This window comes from Misgurnus anguillicaudatus, chromosome 20 (genome assembly GCF_027580225.2).
Source record: "Misgurnus anguillicaudatus chromosome 20, ASM2758022v2, whole genome shotgun sequence".
Taxonomy (NCBI): Eukaryota; Metazoa; Chordata; class Actinopteri; order Cypriniformes; family Cobitidae; genus Misgurnus; species Misgurnus anguillicaudatus.
In genome coordinates, this window is record NC_073356.2 from 37,428,158 (window position 1) to 37,449,756 (window position 21,599).

At 33.9% G+C, this 21,599-nt stretch overlaps 1 protein-coding gene across 1 annotated transcript in view; it reads left to right on the forward strand.

Annotated features, from left to right (window-relative positions):
- The window catches only part of rapgef5a (Rap guanine nucleotide exchange factor (GEF) 5a), a 62,133-nt gene extending 41,550 nt beyond the window's left edge, over positions 1-20,583 (forward strand). The window contains exons 12-26 of the mRNA XM_055219824.2: positions 3,214-3,292; positions 5,890-6,034; positions 6,824-6,915; positions 9,523-9,553; positions 10,068-10,146; positions 10,549-10,698; positions 10,825-10,922; positions 12,621-12,743; positions 12,832-13,010; positions 13,775-13,865; positions 14,930-14,980; positions 15,275-15,362; positions 15,734-15,798; positions 15,893-15,947; positions 17,054-20,583. Of these exons, the coding sequence (XP_055075799.1) occupies positions 3,214-3,292; positions 5,890-6,034; positions 6,824-6,915; positions 9,523-9,553; positions 10,068-10,146; positions 10,549-10,698; positions 10,825-10,922; positions 12,621-12,743; positions 12,832-13,010; positions 13,775-13,865; positions 14,930-14,980; positions 15,275-15,362; positions 15,734-15,798; positions 15,893-15,947; positions 17,054-17,172 (1,445 nt within the window). The 3' untranslated portion in view covers positions 17,173-20,583. The remainder of the gene's footprint in view (positions 1-3,213; positions 3,293-5,889; positions 6,035-6,823; positions 6,916-9,522; positions 9,554-10,067; positions 10,147-10,548; positions 10,699-10,824; positions 10,923-12,620; positions 12,744-12,831; positions 13,011-13,774; positions 13,866-14,929; positions 14,981-15,274; positions 15,363-15,733; positions 15,799-15,892; positions 15,948-17,053) is intronic.
- The last annotated feature ends 1,016 nt before the right edge of the window (positions 20,584-21,599 follow it).

Genomic DNA, 21,599 nt, shown 5'->3' on the forward strand with positions numbered 1-21,599 from the left:
GAGTCCAAACACACGCGTTTGTGGATCAGAGTATAAATCATGTACTGACCGGACAACGCTGTCTTGTATCACTTTATGGGGAATTGGAAGGATAATAGGAACAAGATTAACAAGACAATCACTTCTTGTGACTTCCTTCAACAAAACAAACTCAAATATTTGCGTCACATGTCATTACGGCAATCTACGTCATTGCACGTGTGAATATGCTCAACACTCCCGTCCTGCAGGTGGCGGAAATGCGCCTTTCAGTGTGTTTACCAACCGCCATTAAAAGAAAAGAAGATGGCACATGCGCAGAGCGTCCCAGTTTCAGTTATCCATCCGATCAAGTGTATACATGTTCTTTTGAGCGGATTACAAAAGGTATAAACCACCCCTAACAAGCGGATTAGATTTTTAATCAGATTGGCACTTTTTAGTCCGATTGAGGTGTTTACATGGAGCATTTTTATTCAGATTGATCATTTAAGCGGATTACAAATGTCCATGTAAACGCAGCTAGTGTTGGTTTATACTAAGAGCTGTATTATACTGTACTGTAAACATAAGGTGCTTCACTAAAACAAACATTTCAACATTTACTGCTTTCTACATAATTTTAAGAATATTCTGTGAAAATATAACCTTGATATTTTTAATATTTACTGAGTAAGGTCATGTCAAAGATTAAAATCAGTGAGGGAATTGAACTTTGATGATCCAGATCTCATTATTAGATTATAAGACTTTAACCTGTATTACATAGGCACAGTCACATGTAGATTTCCAAATGAAGTTTAGATGCAAAAACCTCTTATGTTTAGGTTCAGTAATTTCACTTTAATGCCAATGAAAATGTTATTAGTCAGTCAAACATTTCACAAATATTACTTTAGTCATTTTATTGGTATTTAACACATTTCAGTGTCTTTCGCTGCAAAACCCTCTAAGTGCATGCAGTCAGTCTTCACTGTCCTTTCTTAATAAAGATAAAAGTCACAAAAATCAGCCAATATTCGGTAAAACCTGTTTTAACCAGGTAAAAAACACTTGCAGCTAGACATAACATTAAAATCCGACATACTGTATGCATTCATACAATTCTTGTTTCTGTGCACTTAGAGGACTCTGCTAAAAAATCTACGTGCTGTTTAACAGATTCTGCCAACAAAGCGATATTTCTGAATGGCCTGAGGCCGGGATTAAGTTAACTTAAAGCAAACGTATTACACAAATAATTTGTGACAAGAGCATTCGGTTAATATTATTATCACATTTTTGACAGAGATGACATTTAGCGGCTTTTGCATTTGAGCTCTTTATCTTTTTCCTCACTATTGGCGAATTTTCTCTTCAATTAAGAGAAAACACTTTCCTGCCAATAATACGTTTTTATCTCTATTTCTGCTATTTTCCACTAGGTGGCGCGCTTACACAACTTATAAAACACTGAAGCATCCACTGATCCAAAAACAGTAAAAACTCAGTGTATGTTTTGATAATCGCTCTGAATCCAATCTCTAACAAAAGTCTTTTACAAAATTTTTATTATCTTAGCTTTTTGCTCAAAATTTTGTCTTTTTGAAGAAACCTACCCATATTTGAGAGGCGATAAAAGAGAACAAATTAAGATAGGATAAAACTGTTTATTTTTGTCTGTTTGAAGGCAGTTCTTTCATTGGATATATTGTATTTATATATTTAAAGAAGAAATTTTAATGGAAAATCATAAAAAATGCTGGCGCTGGCAACTTTTTAATGAAAAACGCTATATGGATCAGTGACAAAAACGGTTTGGCAAGATGAGAAATTCAAACATCTTTTTAAAAAACTTGTTTTAAAATCATGCATCAGGTATATTTCAATGCACATAGTGTATTTATGTTGATTTTATGCAAAAAAAAAAACAAACATTGCACCATTTTCATGAAATGGACCTGAAAATGTCAAATGGTATAACTGCCAATTGCCCAAAGAGACATTTTTAATATTTTATCCACCTTGATGGCATTTAAGTGTAATCATAAAAAAATAATTTTAAAATATCACACGAAAATGCATTTTATAAGTTATTACTAAATGTAAATTGTAATTTTTTTTTTAATATTAGACATATACTGAAAACTGCTTTCTAAATAATCTTTGACAAATTATGTAAAAAAAATATTACAATAAAGTAGATGATTATATTTTATTCCACATTTTTATGAATATATTTTTTTATTTTTTTATTTAAAAAAATACTAATTACACTAATTGACATAGACCGGTTACACCACATTGACATTTATCCCCCAAATATTCTTTCAAAATGAAATCAAACCAGAAATTTTATACAAAAAAGAGAATGTATGCAAGTAATCTGCAAATTTATTTTAAACTGTAATCCTTTTACATTTAATTGAACCATACGGACACAAAATAATTAACGTCACGTCATTGACCCACATATTATATATTAAATATTTTTTGATATTAACTGTGATAATCAAAAAAGATTTTGTCACACAGAGAGATCTGATCTTATCATTATCAGATCAGTCTGAGATTATATGAAAAGACTTCTCCAAGATACTTGAAACCAATACTTGCCCAGACACACATCTGCTAAACACACTTACACTTATCCTAATCTCCAGATGTCATGTCGTGGGTGTGTCGGGGTAATTTGCGGTGGTCTCTCATTACATCTGCCTTCAGATGCTGCCACTGAGCCGACTAAAACGTTACTCTACACCAGATAAAAACCAAACGGTAATGACGTGGGACATCAAGCGGTGCGTCTGTTCTGTGGGCGTAGCTGTCAACATGAAATATTAAGAACGACTCCACCAACTTCAATGCCAAACCTCTTAACAATAGCACTTGTTTGATGTAAGTTGAATATTGTGGTGATAATTGTTAAGTGATTATACAGAAGAGATTGTGTTTCCTGAGGGAAATGAGGCGGGGATATTGAAAGATCAGTGATATTTTTAGCACAAAGGTGTAAATGAAGCATTAGGATAAGGATTTCAATTGATTTAGCTTTTAGTGAGATTATTTGGGTATTAGATGAGTCACACGCTGATGTTTAATAGTTACGGTTGGAGGTTTGTTCAACTATGAGCCGATACTCGCACTAATAATCTCATCAGTGTTTTTCATTAAATATGCCCTTCAGGAGAGATTTCTGCATGTCTTAGCGTGTGCTATTATCTACTGATGTTTTACTGTGTTTGTCTCTTACAGAAATGCTTCTGGACGACTTCCTGTTGACTTATCTGGTCTTCATGTCCACCAGTGAACTCTGTCAAGCCCTGCTGGGACAATATCCTTTAACAATTCAGCATAAACACACAGAGAAATACAACACTGATGTGGGTTCAGAGATGTTATCTGCAATCTTTTTGCACTTTTGGGGGGATAATTTGTGGAATTGAACAGAACAGATTTAAATTTGTTAAAAGGAGCTTACTGAATATATTTAGAATGAATAACACAGTAAATTCAGATTATTTAAAATATTTTTTAAAAAACAAGCGCAGATGAAGTAAGGCATGCACAGAACTTTGAGAATGATGGGCGTCCCAATTCTGTGGAAATCTGCGGATGTTTCTGTTGAATTCAGATTCACCAATTTTTCTTAAGACAAAACATTAGTTTGTTTAAAAAAAATGATTAGAAGGTTATTAATCAAATATTTACTTTTTTTATTATAAAAATAAAATTATAGGCTTTGATTATTTACAACTAATGCTGGGCAAAGATTAATCGCGATTAATCGCATACAAAATAAAGTTTTTTTTAACGTTTTTTAATAAGTTTTTTTTGCATAATATATGTACAACAAACATGTATTAATTTCAGAATTGTTTCATTTATATATAATTTTTTTTATTTAACATAATAATTACACACAGCACACACTCATATGTTATGCAAAAAAATCACTTTTATTTTGTATGCGATGTTGATTTACTGGTTTTGATTCATTGAGGTCAATTGATTAGTGTTGTTTTATTGATGTTGATTCTTGGTTTTGATTCATTTAATCAATTTATTAGTATTGATTAATTGATGTTGATTCACTTATGATGTTGATTAACTGATGTCGATTCATTCGTTTTGATTCACTGTTGTCGATTCACTGGTTTTGATTAATTAGTGTTGAATTATTGATGTTAATTCATTGATGTTAATTCACTGGTTTTGAAGTCAGTTGATTAGTGTTGATTCACTGATGTTGATTCATTGGTTTTGATTCATTTAATTAATTTATTAGTATTGATTTATTGATGTTGATTAACTGATGTCGATTCATTAGTTTTGATTCTTGTTGCTGATTCACTGGTTTTGATTCATTAGTGTTAAATTATTGATTTTAATTCATTGATGTTGATTCACTGGTTTTGATTCGTTGAGGTGGATTCATTAGTGTTGAATTATTCATGTTATTTCATTGATTTTAATTCACTGGTTTTGATTCATTAGTGTTGATTTATTGATGTCAATTCATTGATGTTAATTCACTGGTTTTGAAGTCAGTTGATTTAGTGTTGATTCACTGATGTTGATTCATTGGTTTTGATTCATTTAATTAATTTATTAGTACTGATTTATTGATGTTGATTAACTGATGTCGATTCATTAGTTTTGATTCTTGTTGCTGATTCACTGGTTTTGATTAGTGTTGAATTATTGATGTTAATTCATTGATGTTGATTCACTGGTTTTGATTCGTTGAGGTGGATTCATTAGTGTTGAATTATTCATGTTATTTCATTGATTTTAATTCACTGGTTTTGATTCATTAGTGTTGATTTATTGATGTCAATTCATCGATGTTAATTCACTGGTTTTGATTCATTAGTATTGAATTATTGATGTTAATTCATTGATGTTGATTCACTGGTTTTGATTCGTTGAGGTGGATTCATTAGTGTTGATTTATTGATGTCAATTCATCGATGTTAATTCACTGGTTTTGATTCATTAGTGTTGATTCATTGATGTCAATTCATCGATGTTAATTCACTGGTTTTGAAGTCAGTTGATTTAGTGTTGATTCACTGATGTTGATTCATTGGTTTTGATTCATTTAATCAATTTATTAGTATTGATTCATTGATGTGGATTCACTCATGATGTTGATTAACTGATGTCGATTCATTCGTTTTGATTCTTGTTGCTGATTCACTGGTTTTGATTCATTAGTATTGAATTATTGATGTTAATTCATTGATGTTGATTCACTGGTTTTGATTCGTTGAGGTGGATTCATTAGTGTTGAATAATTCATGTTATTTCATTGATTTTAATTCACTGGTTTTGATTCATTAGTATTGAATTATTGATGTTAATTCATTGATGTTGATTCACTGGTTTTGATTCGTTGAGGTGGATTCATTAGTGTTGAATTATTCATGTTATTTCATTGATTTTAATTCACTGGTTTTGATCATTAGTGTTGATTTATTGATGTCAATTCATCGATGTTAATTCACTGGTTTTGAAGTCAGTTGATTAGTGTTGATTCACTGATGTTGATTCATTGGTTTTGATTCATTTAATCAATTTATTAGTATTGATTCATTGATGTGGATTCACTCATGATTTTGATTAACTGATGTCGATTCATTAGTTTTGATTCTTGTTGCTGATTCACTGGTTTTGATTCATTAGTGTTGAATTATTGATGTTAATTCATTGATGTTGATTCACTGGTTTTGATTCGTTGAGGTGGATTCATTAGTGTTGAATTATTCATGTTATTTCATTGATTTTAATTCACTGGTTTTGATTCATTAGTGTTGATTTATTGATGTCAATTCATTGATGTTAATTCACTGGTTTTGAAGTCAGTTGATTAGTGTTGATTCACTGATGTTGATTCATTGTTGTTATTGGTCTTTAACCTGGTCTCACCTACTCAACAAAGCGCTGTCGTGGTAAGGAGGAAGGAAAGGAGGCTCTCTATAGGAAGAGGAAGGTACTGCACCTGGTGTCTCAGTGGAGTTCTCTCTATAAAGACTTCCTGAGAGAAGAGGAGAACGTCAAGCTCTTCATGAAGGTAATAACATCAGACAAACGTTTTGATAATTTGATATATGAAGAGCTGTCTTAATGTAACTGTACATACAGTAGTGTGGAAGATTACTCAGACATGCCTCATATTTATGTAGATGTTTTACAGTCTCTCCCTAAAGAACAGATACACACACACACACACTACAAATTCTTGTCCTTACCTGCCTTTCTCCCTCACATCCGCGCTCGCCCCTTGTTTCCATGACAACCGCAGCATCACTGCAGTGATGAGGCTGTTTCACGCTCACAGTATACATCATCACATGGACCGTTTCCCAGGTGATAGTTGCCTAGTAACAGTGGCTGATGAAAGCGGGTCGTGACGGATCAGACACGCTCTGAAGCGACATCTCGCGCTTTAGTGGCTAAATTACGCAGCGTTCAGATTCCATCAAACGTTACAGCGCCCTTGAGAATAATACTCACCGGAGCCATTGAGTGTTTCTGTCAGACAGACTGTTGATGTTGTTTTACACACACAAAGACACAGACAGTAAATGCATGTTTTAACAAACCCCTTTTGTGTACAGACATTACCCAGCATGAGTTGAGGAATGTATTACAGTACAGTGTGCATCTCTAATGCATGCTGGGTAATAAATAGACCCTGTTATTTAACAGCGTGCGTGACAAAACAAACACAAGTGACCTCCACTTGGGTTTTTTGGCACCTGAGATGCTTCATGAATCAGAAGGTGGAAATGATTCAAATATATATGATCTAAGATCTCAAGTTTGCATCTGAGTTCCTCATACGTCTTTATTCCTGCAGACGCTGTATCGATATGTGTTGGAAGATGTTTACGAGTTTCCCACGCTGGAAAAAGACCTGAAGGAATTCCAGAAACTTCTGCGGCGTAGACAGTGAGTGATAACATCTTTATTGTAACTCTTCCAAAAAACCCACATGCATTTCATGTGTTTTTCAAATGTAATCACAAGATCAATTTCCAAAAATGTAAAATTCATGTGACTTTTTTTATGAAGGACTGCTTGTAAAACAGGCACACACACAGACTGATATACACACAGAGACAGAAAGTCTTGAGAGTGGATCATGCATGTAAATATGGGATGTATTTGTAATTGAGGTCACAGATCAAAAAAAAATGTCTGAATGAAAAATAATAAGTGCAAATCCGAACTTTAAACACATTTAAAATGGTATTGCACAAAACTGTTAAACAAACGCAAAAAGTTATCCAAAATGATGTTTTCTTAGTCTATATTATTCATTTTTTTCTTCTCTAATATTTTCGGCTCATATTTGATTTTTTTTGTATGCTTGTGCTGTTTTTTTTCTTTCCTCATATTTTCCCATATTTCTGCGATTGCTTTTCCAAAAGTTGCAGTTAGAGTTTCATGCAAATCAGGGTGGACTTTAGTGTCCTCATTGGTCAACTAGCTTTAGATTGACAGCTCCTCCTCTAGCCAATCAGTCGAAGAGGGAGTTGCCATCACTCCAGTGCGACTCATTTTACTGTCATTTTTAATGTGTTTGAAGTTCTGATTCGCGCTTCTTATTTTTTCATTCACACTTATTATTTTTTAATCCATGACCTCAATACATTTGGAGTGAAATTTATCCCATATGTGCATCTAAGTCTCACTAAAGTCAGTTTGGCATGCAAACGTTCCCATTCATCCGTGGAGACTTCTGGATTCTTGTGTCCTGCAGGGCTTTGGCAAACACGTGCTTTTCATAATTCAACTGAATGAGAAGACAGGCCTGAGGTGTAATTATGATTACTGTGAGTGGCGGGAAAAAAAAAACATCCGTTCTGAAAGATCTGATTGGCTGCTGAAGTGGCATATGGTCAGACAGCCAGGGGCTGATGGATAATTGGGTGCATCCATATGTGAAACGAGGAAAATGATCGGAAGTGCTGTCATGCTGATGTTGGTGATGAGCTGTATATCACAAGTGAGGTCTTTGTAATATCTCGGTGGAGATTTAGTGGAGAGAAAACTGAACCTATTGCCAGACTGTCCTGCTTTTGAAGTTCAAGTGTCTCCTATAAAGTTTTAGAGATATAACACTAGCTACATTTCCATTAAAGATTTGCGCAAAACTTTAGCGTTATTTTCTAAATGTCGACAAAAACTATTGCGAATTAAAGGCGTTTTCATTTAGTCATGCGACTAAAACTTAATTTTGTTGTCTCACAATAAGTCATTTCAAAAACCATTACGAGGGGGTTTGTTCGACTTCATACACCATCATGTGGATGACATCAAAATACAGCAAGAGAGACCCGAAAGCATACAAAACAGTCGACTCCTGAATCACTCTCAAAGTTTTTTTTATGTCATGCGCTTGTCATTTCTTGTAATGCCACATGAAGTCGATAAAACATACCATATTTAAAGAATGATCACGTAACGCACGTCACATGTCTGTAATTGCAAGATAACAAGTTTGCAACTTGTTATATATATATATTTTTTTTCAAATTGCCTGACCATCTCACCCGAGTGTAAAAACTTTTTAGTTTATGCAAAATTGATTTGGTGCATTATCAATTCGCTATTTTAGTTTGTGCAATTCGAAAGGTAATGAAAACGCAATTCATACCAAGTTACTTCATACACTGCAAAAAATGATTTTCAAGAAAAACAATTCTTAGTATTTTTGTCTTGTTTTCAGTAAAACTATCCAAAAATTCTTAAATTAAGATGCTTTTTCCTGATGAACAAAACAACCCAAAAAAATAAGTCTAGATTTTAGACCAAAAATATCAAATTTAAGTGATTTAATACAAGCAAAATCTGCCAATTGGGTAAGCAAAAAAATCTTCAACATTTTTCTTAAACACTAAATTCGAGAAAAATTCAAGAAAAATTTGCTTACCCCATTGGCAGATTTTTTTGTTTGTTTTATCCACAAAATCAGTTTGATTTGATATTTTTGGTCTAAAAGCTAGACTTATTTTCTTGGGTCGTTTTGCTCATCAAGAAAAAACATCTTAATTTAAGAATTTTTTATATCCAGAATGTTATCTTGCGAAGCAGCAATTGATTGGTGTGTAACTAAAATTATTTACCTGTGGCCACCCAGATTTCTGGCCTGATTTCTCATGCACAGCAACTTTTTGTGGGTTAAATCAAATCAAATCTTATGAAAGAGTCGGACACTCGCTGAGCCTCTGATCTATAAGCATGAAATTCACCTGTTTTGTGTGTCGATCCCCTTAGAAGGGATACAAAGTCCCAATCTGAATCAAATCAATCATTTACATCATGAGCTGAAAAAATAAGTTTTTTTCAAATTTGTCTTAAACTAAAGGATGAAATGATGAGGGCAAACAAACATTTGAGTTGATGTTTTCTGTTGACAATGAAAGATTAAATGAGCACAAAAATCTCACGATCGAGACTGACAGAGGTGTTAAATAATCCTGTGATGTCTGTTTGACACTTCACTTCTGTCATCATATTGTGTTTCTAACTTCAGTCTCTATTTCTCCTCAGTACAATGGATGACTATTCACCACAGAAGAAGGTGAGAGAATCAATGAAATCTTGTCATATTTATTCTCAATGTTTCTCATGTTCGTATCACTGGTCATCAAATATAATGGGTATTCAATGGCAAATCCTGCTATTTATAAAGGGGGTACAATAAAATGCTATAAAATGTTTCATAATTCAGGGGTTTTCAAACTTTTTTCTCAGCCGAACCTACTTTACCTAAATTATTTACTTGAAGTACCCACTGAGATTTAAAGTAAATATTTAAATTATTTATTAGGACATTTGCATATTAACTTTATTTATTGATTTATCGTTCATCCATTTTAAAGTTTTTATCAGTATTTTACATAGTTATTGTTATTATTACCTTAATCTGGTATTGTTTTAGTGTAATGTTCACATGACATGCAGATTAAACAAATAAAATACATCTTTTGTTAGTAAGTGTTTTATTTAGATTTTTTAAAATCATTTATTTGCATTACCTATTTAGTAAATGAGTAAATCACAAAACAGTTTTTATTGACTGTATTTCCTCACAGAACAAAGCTCTTTATCATCAACTGAGTCTTAAGGAGAGCAGTGTTCAGCTCCGAACTCCTCCTGTCGAGAGTAAAGACGGTAAAAGCCCAATCCACCTCTTTACATGACTTTAAAGTCTATACACTGCAAACATTACTTTCTATGTTAGTACAAATATCTAAAAACTCTCAAAGGTGTATTTTTTGATGAGCAAGCAAAACTTTTTTTAAAAATTCTTGAATTTAGTGAGATGTTTATCATACCGCATTGGCAGATTTTTTTGCTTATTTTATTTGTTTATCAAGAAAATGCATCTTAATTTAAGAATTGTTTGATATTTGTACTGAAATCAAGACAAAAATACTAAGTAAGAAAGTCTTTTTTTGCAGCATATGAATATATATTTAGGTTTTATTTAGCTGTTTTATTGCATTAATACAATTCCTTATGTTGATGTTGGGGTGAAATATGACCTAGTCTCTTTCTCTCTCTGTATTTCAGTCATGTGTCGTGTGTATGTGAGTTCAGACTCATATCTCAGTATGAGAGTTAAACCTGCATTGATAGCTCAAGAACTTCTGCACATCGTCGCTCAGCGCATGGATAAATGTGAAGATGACCTGATACTGGTGGCCCAGACGTACAGCGGAGGTCAGTGCTCACACACACACACACACACACACACACACACACACACACACACACACACACACACATATATACACACAAACACTGATTGTGTACAGATAAACTGAAATGTTTTTTTCTGTCCTGTAGAGAAGCGAGTCCTTCAGGCTCATGACAGTATTTATTCAGACTCTCTGGGGACTCAAGGTCGACTGACCGCCTGCCGCAGGGATCTCACTGAGATTCTGGTATGATCAAACACTTCACGTCTAAAATGTTTTCAGTTTCTATAAACCTTCCTAATGTGATCTGATCTAAGACAGACAGTGTTTAATTCAGGTGTCAGTGTGGCGTCTGATCAATCACAGCACAAGAAACACTCATGCATGACCATCTGCTCATGAAACATACAATCACTCGTCCAAAACCCTTAAAAACAAAAAACTTAACCCCTTAACTGGCGCAACCCTTTTTCAGTAGGGTGGTGAAAAGGTGATACATCCTCAAATTAATATAACTTTGACATTTCCTATAAATATAAATCTTTGTCTTGTTTTAAAGAAGACTCTTTAAAGTTTTTCACAGAAGTGTCTGGAGGTGAAAACATAAAATAAAAAAATGGTTATAGCAGTTTACATTTATTTGAATAGATTAAAATAATGCAATTTATACCACGGGTCTGTTAAATGCTGTATTCTGATTGGTTGAGAAATGTTCCGTGGGTATGCAATAGCGGAAATATCAATTTAAGACAAAAACAACCCAGAGAACGTTTTCTCTTTATTGACGAAATGACTCAACAGTATCTATGACATTTATCGGGATATTGCCATAATTGTGCAAAGGTAGAAAAATAAAAATATGATTAGGACTGTGGTGTTTGTTTTCATAAATCAGTACGCAGCAACAGTGGCGCAGTGATACTTGTGATGCGGTCTGAACCGTGGGTTTACCGGGGTATTTTATCACGGCTTAGAACGCGTTTCAACCAATCAGAATAAAGAACCAGAACGAGCCATTTTATAATATATATTTTATGCATAGAATTATCAAAAAAAATTCATCCCAAAAAATGCTACAAAATTTCAGACATAAGTATAAACTAGTTGGGATCCTAATTTCAAGGTAAAATCACAAAATGAGGTTTGTGTTACACTTTCAGTGGTTTTACCAACAACGGCCACTAGGTGTCTCTGGTTTGCTGCATACTTTTGTCACAAATTAATAAATTACTGTCACTGCATTATTATTTATTATTATATATAAGGTTTTAAAATATATGAAAACTACATTCTTATAGCTTTCCAATGATTTATAGTTTGTTAACATTTTTTAAGATTTAGGATATAGTATTATAAATAAATAACAATTAATATGCATTCCTATGGGGGTTCATGAAATAAAAACACTGCCATTACATTATTTCTATCATCAGATGACCTTCAAATATACGAAAACTACAATCTGAGAGCTTTTCAGTGATATAGGCTATAGTTTGGCATGTTTTTAGGTTTAGAGTAGAGTTTTAGTGTTATAAATATGTAAAAACAAATTTGGTCCACCTGTGGCCCCGTGACATTTTAGAAACTGACTATCTCTAAGTCATATTTTTTTCAAAAAAGTTTATGAAATTATGACGTAGGCGTCCCACTGGCGGGAGAGTGACATTTCACAGGATATAAATGTCTTTTCATAAATGAATCAATTACTCTCCCTACATAATTTATTTGATAAAACACTGTAGATAATATGTATTTTTGACTCTTAGACCTTTGCAATGATATATAGGTTGTCATGATAGATTAAAATTTACATGCAATATATTGGAGTAAAATCAGGTGTCCCACTCATGGGACAGCACCGTAGTGTATATACATGCATGAGATTGAATGCGTATGACATCATCAGTGATGTAATAAAGTGCACGCTACTTTTCTCTCTCTTAGCCCCCTTTGACTGAATGTTCAGATTTGGGTCAGAAGCCCAACAGACTGTTGGGTATCAACACATGGGACGTGGCTGTAGCTCTCACCAACTTTGACTGGAATCTCTTCAACTCTATCCACGAGGTAACGCTTCTTACATACACAGCACAAGTGATTTTCCTTGTGTTATCATCTGTGACATCACTTCCTGTCCGTCTCTATCTCTCCACAGCAAGAGTTGATCTTCTATACGTTCAGTCGTCAGGCGAGCAGCGGACACACGGTGGCGCTGGAGTTTCTCCTGCAGCGCTGTAATGAAGTTCAGCAGTGGGTGATGTCTGAAGTTCTGCTCTGTCCATCACTGGGAAAAAGAGTTCAACTGCTGAAGAAGTTCATCAAGATCGCTGCTCAGTGAGTCTCAACACCACCTGATCAAACAATACATTTACAATTGTGCATTCAGCATGTTGTTTTATCTAAACAGATTTACAAATGAGAGAGTTTGAATTATATTTGTAGCCTTGAAGTTCTGCATAATTAAGGTTGTGGGAGTGGCAGGTGCTGTTACTACCTTCATGCTAGGTGGGTGTGAAATCAGCAACCTGACACCTCAGCTCCTCCCACTTTATGACTCTTTGCCCAATTTTGGTTATCCAGAAGTGATGCATGGTGACGTGCTGCCAAGATGGCACACGCGACACACACTTTTATTAACACAGGGCATTCCAGGACTGATCCCGGGAATGTTACTAGGTCCTTATTCCCGGATCGATCCTGGGCTCAATTCTAATGCTGCGTTCTGAAGGTCTCGCGGCGCAAATGAAGCGTTGTCGCTGGAAATGCGCGAGTTGAAAAATGTGAACTTGGTGAAAACATGATTTTTGGAAGCGAGCGGAGTCGCAGAAGCCCCTCCCATAACGCGAATTTCTGCGTGAATGTCTCGATTACTAGATTTTCACGCGCGGCTTTCACACGTGAATGAAGCGAGTAAATTCAAAATGTTCAAGCAGCAAACTAGACGCGGTAGCCGCGAATTTGACGCCTCAAACGGGGCTGGTGTGAACACACAGTAAGGCGTGTTTGTGTTCACACAGAAAGCTATTTTCTGGGATTGTGTGAAAGAGGTTTGGCAAAGATTTCACTGTGTTTGTCTCTGTATTTGTGTTGTCCTACAGTTGTAAAGCGCAGAGGAATCTGAATTCATCATTCGCTGTCATCATGGGTCTGAACACAGCAGCCGTCAGTCGTCTTAACCAGACGTGGGAGGTAAAAAGCTGTTTTCTTTATTTAATCTGCTGATTCAGACAAAACTTCAGATTCAAATGAATTAGATTTGATTTATTACTTTAAAGTTTGTAAGATCTGTTTGTTTCTTTTTATTGTGTAAAACAGGACAGAAATAAACTTTAATCTTAAATATTCTTTCATGATAATCTTTCTTCAATTAGTACTGTATGTTTACATGCAACCAAATAATCCGTTTGTAATTGTATTGATGGCTCAATCAGATTAAAAAGCTTTCATGTAAACACCTTAACTAATATGATTGAGGTTGATTGGATGCAAATTTTGATTGTATTAAAGAGGGGGCGTAGTCCGATCTGTCATCCGATCATCAGGAGAAAAGAATGCATGTAAATGCGTGAATCATAGTATTTTCTCAATCAGATGCAAAAATACATTGTGCACATGCGCAGACGAATTGTGCTTCACATCTTATTTACCTCTTATTTACGTATCACATGATTATCGTCACAGAAACACACAATAGCAAGGCAATGTCTTTTATAACATTGCATAAAGCAATAAAATAGTGTTGTGCCTTTCAGAAAGTGTGTTTTCTTTGCCTATATTTGAAAATAACTTTCTCCAACTCAGTTTTGACTTTGTTAATTTATCCAGAGATAAAGCATGAAAGATGCTGTGTTGCCAAATCCTCTGCTTTTTTGTGGACTTCAGATTTGGGCTACCTTTAAACTATTTCAGAGGGTTAATTTTTTTCTGCAGGTTAGAGATGAAAGGATTTCATTGATTAATTACTAATATTTAGGCTGTGAATAGTCATTGGGATGCTTTTGGGCTAGTTTTGAATGTCCATTGGGCTGGCTTTGTTATGTGAATCTGGCAATCCTGGCTATTCGCTTGCCCAGACTCTTGGTTGGGATTATATGTACATGTAAAAAAAACCATTTTAATCAGATTGCATTGTTTGGGGTGCATGTAAACTGTATTGTCATAACCTGCAATAGGATTGAATTCAGTTGGATTGACAATTTTTTTGCATGTAAACATAGTCAATGTCTCTTTGTCTCTCTCTCTCTTATCTACAGAAAGTTCCTGGAAAATTCAAGAAGCTTTTATCTGAGCTTGAGCTGTTGACGGTACAAAACCCATTTACTTTAATGTTATATCTTGACATTTCTGTTGCTACGTGTTTATTTTATGAAACTTTACCAGGTATATGGAATAATATTTGTGTAATGGAAAGTAAATTTGCCATAAAATAGCAGCACTTTGACTTCTTGAAGCGTATTGCTTTATTATCGTAACATAAAGCATATTGAAACAAATAGTTCACCAAAAGTGTTTATATTAAGAATGCTGACTTTATTAAATGCACATCTAAAGTGTAGTAAAGTTAAAACATTGGACTTTTTCTCCACCCTGTTCTTCAGGATCCATCCATGAATCACAAGGCCTACAGAGATGCCTTTAAGAAAATGAAGCCCCCCAAAATACCCTTCATGCCCCTGCTGCTTAAAGGTGAGACACTGCCCACTTCCTGTCCCATGATTAAAATATCGTAGGTGTCTTTGACTTCATCTGCCGCCTCAAGAACCGACAGATGGAGACGTTCTCTCGTGGTTCTTTGATGTCATCCACCTGTCAGTTCTTGTTGCGAGGCATTAAGTCGAGCGCACCCAATAATCATGCTACTAACTCAATTTATAAACATAATTACTCATTTTTACTAGCAATATATGTTTTTTAATCAGTTGTGTAAAAACTGATTGTTATTTTGATAGTTAAACTGTGGATAAATAACGTTTCTTTTATTTACTAAACAGTAAACTAAAAGGATTTCTAACAACATACGCTTTTGTTCATTAATGTGATCATTTTTGTTTTTTCAGATATCACCTTCATTCATGAGGGGAACAAAACATTTCATGATAATCTTGTCAATTTTGAGAAACTGGTAAGAGTTTTTTGTAAACATTACAGTCTCATCTATTTGAAATGATGTTTGTGAGTAAATATTGAAGTGTGTGTGTGTGTGTGTTTCTCTGTAGCACATGATCGCAGACACGGTCAGACTCATTCGACACTGTCAGACCGATCAAACAGGTCAGTCTCTATCCTCCTATTTGACAAAACATGACACATGGTTGTCCAATCACACACAGGTATCACGATACAGTGTAACTGATATTAAAAACAGTATAAATTAAAATATACACTATAACAATACTAAACTACATTTACGGCTAAGTTTACACTGCAAAAAAAAAAATTAAGAAAAAAAATTGTATTTTGCCTTGTTTTCAGTAAAAATATCAAAAAATTCTTAAATTAAGATGCATTTTCTTGATGAGCAAAACAGCCCAAGAAAATAAGTCTAGTTACTAGACCAAAAATATCAAATTTAAGTGATTTTGTGCATAAAACAAGCAAAAAAATTTGAATTTTTTTTATTTAGTGTTTAATAAAAAAATGTAAAAAAAAAATTGGTAACCCTATTAGCAATTTATTTTTTTTGCTTGTTTTATCAACAAAATCACTTAAATTTAAAAACTAGACTTATTTTCTTGGGTCATTTTGCTCATCAAGAAAAAGCATCTTAATTTATGAATTTTTAGATATGTTTACTGAAAACAAGAAAAAAATGCTAAGAATTTTTTTCTCTTGAAAATCTTTTTTTGCAGTGTAAGCTTAGCCATAAAAGTAGTTTAGTATTTTATAGAGTGTAATTATATTTTATAGTGTATACTAAATTATTGTCGTTAAAAACAGGAAAGTTTTTGCTTTTCAGTTTTTACAAATATAACGTACACACGTCAACGCTGTAAAAAAATTGGTGTATATGGAGATCCTGAAAGCGACTAAAACCCTGTATTACGTGTGCCGGGCCAGTAGATGGCGATGTTACTTTGTAAAGAAGCACTACACGCCTGCGCACATATGCATTAGTCTAAAGAGTGATAAATACAAACAATCAATCAAGATTATAAAAGCGCCAAGCAACAATGAAGTACATTTTTTACTTGGAATATAAAGTGGCAAAACTGTGTAGACTTTGTTGGAGAAGAGTTAATAAACTCAGTATCTTGAGTAGAACAAACACAGTCCTATAGGACGCCATTGTTGTTTTAATTGTAAAGTATGCAAGCACATGACGTGATTTTGTTCATTAAAGGTGATGAAGTGAACTCACATTGATTTTTCCTCTGTAGGAAATGAAGTTTCCCAGTGTGAGAGTCCTGATGTGAGATCCAGCGTGCATTATCTTCACATCATTGACAATCAGCAGACGCTCTTTGAACTTTCTCACAGACTCGAGCCGAGAGTCTAACCTGATGGACATTAAACACAGGTTCAGCTGATAAAACACATTAAACACCTTCACCGGACAGACACGTATTCAACGCTCTTAGCACTGACTGAATGTGATTTGTGTTGTATTTGTGCTCCACCAGAGGGCGACACTTTCACAGCCAAATACACAACAACACAATACTCTAGCTTGTTAAAGGACACAGGTTGTACCTTTTTTGATGTTAAATTGTTTATTATCTTAATGTTGGTTGATATAAGACTTTTCCTGTCCACATAATACAGGAAAGGTGTAAACTCTTACAGCATTGTTTTGTTGAAATGCAATCGTCAATGTTATTGATCTTGGCTTTTAACTTTTAGCAGAACTCTGTGCTGATGTTTATGTGTGAATTTAATATTTCAGAGAGTCAGGGCTGGGCGATATAACAAACAAATTAAGTTATTTATTTACATTTTTAAGCCTTTTGGTGATATATCTTGATATTTAAGTGAGTGATTTTATTGACAGATTCAATGCAGAAAAATAGTATGCAAACAGTTTAAAACAATCAAGACATGTGTTTTTCACTAAATTAACACAAGAATGATATTTAAGCATTTTGCATTTATTTTCACCAATGCAACAATGCAAAAAAGCAATGTTTTTATACTTTAACAAGAACATTAATATAATATTATATAATATAATGCCACACAGAGACATCTGTAAAGATTTGTAAATCATTACACAAAGTCTAATAGGGCGTACACACCAAACGCGAATTCAACGATTTGCATACAAACATACAAAGTCAATGCAAAGAAGCAAATAGACGCAAACTCGCGAATGCGAATTGCTAGGCAAGATTGCCGCAAAACATGCACTGTTTTTGTTCAAATATTCAACTCAAGCGAAAAAGTTAAATCTGGCGAGTAATCTAGAGCGAGTAACGCAATGCTTCGTGTTTTGTGTGTATGCACCACACCAAATGCAAATTCACCGATTTGCGCAAATAGATTAAATACAAAGTCAATGCAAAGATGTGAACTGTAAAAACATGCGCTGTTCACCTCAATTGCATCTTTGCGCAAATTAATAATATTCAATTTAAGAAAAATTTCCATTACACAATTTAAATCCCACAAGTAATCTACAGCGAGGAACATGATGTTTTATGTTTGGTGTGTATTCAGAATAATGGGGCATACACACCAAATGCGAATTCAACGATTTGCGCGACTAGATTACGTACAAAGGCAATGCAAAAACACAAACTGGTGGGGCGATGCGAAAAACGTGAATCGGTGCAGCACGATTGCCACAGAAACACTCAATATTTGCCTCAAACATTTCTTTGCACAAGTTGAAAATATTAAGGGGAAAATTAGCATGACACAAAGTTAAATCTTAAAAGTAATCTACAGCAAGGAACACGATCTGCGTGAGTAGATTACATACAAAGGCAATGCAACGACGCGAACTCGCGTGGGCAATGCAAATGACATTAAACGGGCGGCGCGATTGCTGCAAAAACACTCGCTATATGCCTTAAACACGTCTTTTGCGCAAGTTGAAAATATCAAGTGAGAAATTTGCATGACACAAAGTTAAATCCCACGAGTAATATACAATGAGGAACTTGATGCTTCGCATTTGGTGTGTACGCAGCATAATGTTGCTTTCATAAAGTTTAAATTGCATTGAAGGTGAGCCAGACTATATTGTGCTGACATATCGCCCAGCCCTACAGACAAAACATATTTGAACTGTACAAACAAAACAACATGAACACTGACGGTGATGTAATCCAGAGTCAAGTTCTCACTTTATAATTCCTCTTTTTAAACATTTTTTTTTGCTTGTTTATTTATTTTCAAGTTGCCCATTCAGACACATCCGAGCTTTTCTTATGAGGTGTAATCTTCGCAGTGACCTGGCAGTATTATTTCTAGCGTTGTAACGTCTTGTTTAGTGGTCAAAGCTCTTGAACATGTTGGTTTGGTGGAGTTTTGCTGCTCTCTAATGCCATTGCATTTGGATACGATGGTTTATATTTACAGTACTGAAACTCTTTTGTGGAAATCATTTCAGTTTTAAAAAAGTCTTAAAGCTAAATGCATGCATATTGTATTTGCACTTACATCTTTGTTTGTACATTATTGTGTAAGAATGTATATAAGTTTGTATATGTAAAGAAAATAAGTCGTTGGTCGTTCGCATACACACGTTTCTGTGCCAAGCACTATTATGGGAGAGCAATGCAATATGAGATTTTAATATTGTGTGAAACGTTTTAAAGCCTTAGCTGCAGCCCCCATTCGTCTTGAAGTGATGCTCCAGTGCACAAATATTCAGATTTCAGAAGAAAAAGCTTCTTAAATGATGGGATTTAATGTCAAAATGTTTGGGTTTATTTATAATACCTCAGTTGGAGATTTATAAGTTTCATTGTACTAATTGAAAAGCTCAGGAAGGAGTCACAGTTTTTACGCCACTGCATGGAAATCGTGATTTTTCTACAGTATTTTTCAAAGATGTGCCCACTGAAATCTGTGTATGTTTCCCTACTGCCACATTTTGCTCACTGCCACAGAAGCGTAAACATATGATTGAAACGTTTTATAAATATTTACTGTATAACTAACTAGTTGTGTTATTTTGTGTTTGAAGAGATGTTTCATTGTAACCACAGAGATTTTTAACTACAGATGGTGTCAAAATAACCTCTGTAGGTCAACAATTGAGCAAATGTCATGCCAGAAATGTTCAGGTAATATTTCACCCAAAAATCTATTAAAATATATAAATATTGTAGTGTTCATAAATAAAATGAATCCTATTTTGACATCTTCCTATATAATGATAACGAAGATTTTTCTACATCTTAATGATCATAACAATAATGTCCTAAAAATAGGTTTCATTTCTTTATATGAAGCATCATATTTTTTGTTTTATATGTTGATGTTTCTGACAGCATCGAGAGATTCATCCACGAACTGTGTAAATGATTTTTTTGTGAGTTTTTCTCAAAGCTTCAGGCGGTGGTGTTGAACAAACAGACGGTCCTGCTGGATTTTGGATTGTGTGTTGTGCTGTCATGACAAAAGAGAGGTCCAATTATTTTCATTTGAAAAGGAACTGCATTTACTTTGGCACTAATGTTTTCTTATCGTAATCATATGAAGTTCATTTATATGAAACATGGAAAGCCGGTAAGAAAAGGAAAGTGTTTGGGATCTTGTTGTAATCTGCGTATGTAAATATAGAAATGCTCTAAATATAAGACTTAATGTTTAAAAAGAGAAAGGGATTTAAAGCAATATATTTACAGATTTATTGGTTTTTCTCTGTTGCTATAGAAACCACACACGTCTTTTCTATAACCTGCATTTTTACAATAATGTTCAGAAGCAAACGAGTCAATAAAAGATTTATGTAACAGTACATGTTCTCATGTGATCATTATTATTATTATTATTATTATGAATAATGATGAAAAGATGTATTACTGGGTTGAGATTAAAAGAGTTAAAAGGATGTGGCAAACACACTGAAAAAAATTATTCATTCAATTTACTCTTTTTTTTTTTTTTTTTAGGTAAGTGGTCGCAATCAATTTATTTAAGTTACATTTAAACAAAAGTTTTTTTCTATTTTTTGTTTGTTTAAATGTAGCTTAAATAAATTGAATGCGACCACTTACTTTAAAAAATTAGTAAATTGAATAAATTATTTTTTTCAGTGCAAAATAATTTACCAAGTACACAACAAGCTTAATCCTATGAAATGAAAACAATGTAAATACTATTCATCAAAATGATAACTGTTTATACAATATCAGGGGAAATAACTCACTATTATGATTTGTTGTCTTAATTGTGTGGCCCTTTAAAAAAAATCTTTTTCTATGCATTGATGCCTATGCAATGATGGTAAGATGAAGGATGATGGATGGATGAATGTGTGGATATCTATCTATTATAGGCAGATATATAAACAATATCCACCTTTAGCATATAGACAGAATTTGATTGAATTATTTGTGTTTAAATATATTTTTAGCAGGTGTTACAACAAACCCTCTGTTTGTTACAATGAACCCCATGGGGTAACGTTTGCACTCCTGTCACTTTTGGTGTAATTGTACGATAACGGTAAATCACACAAACAAACTTTAAGTGTTCATTTGTAGCAGAGGTGTGTGTGTGTGCGTGTGGATTGTGTAAAAAAAAATTACATTTAACTTAAATAGCCAAAAAGTGTTGTGCCTCGCTCTACCTTACTGTTAATACTTATTGCATTATGTGCAGTGTGCAGTTATTACATTATGAGTTGCTACATCATGGATTATATCAAATGCATAGGCTATTACATGGGTTGTGTTTAAATCTTCCATCAAGAAAATTGATTAAAAAAAACATCAAAATCAACAAACAAACAAAAAATTGCACAAATTCAAG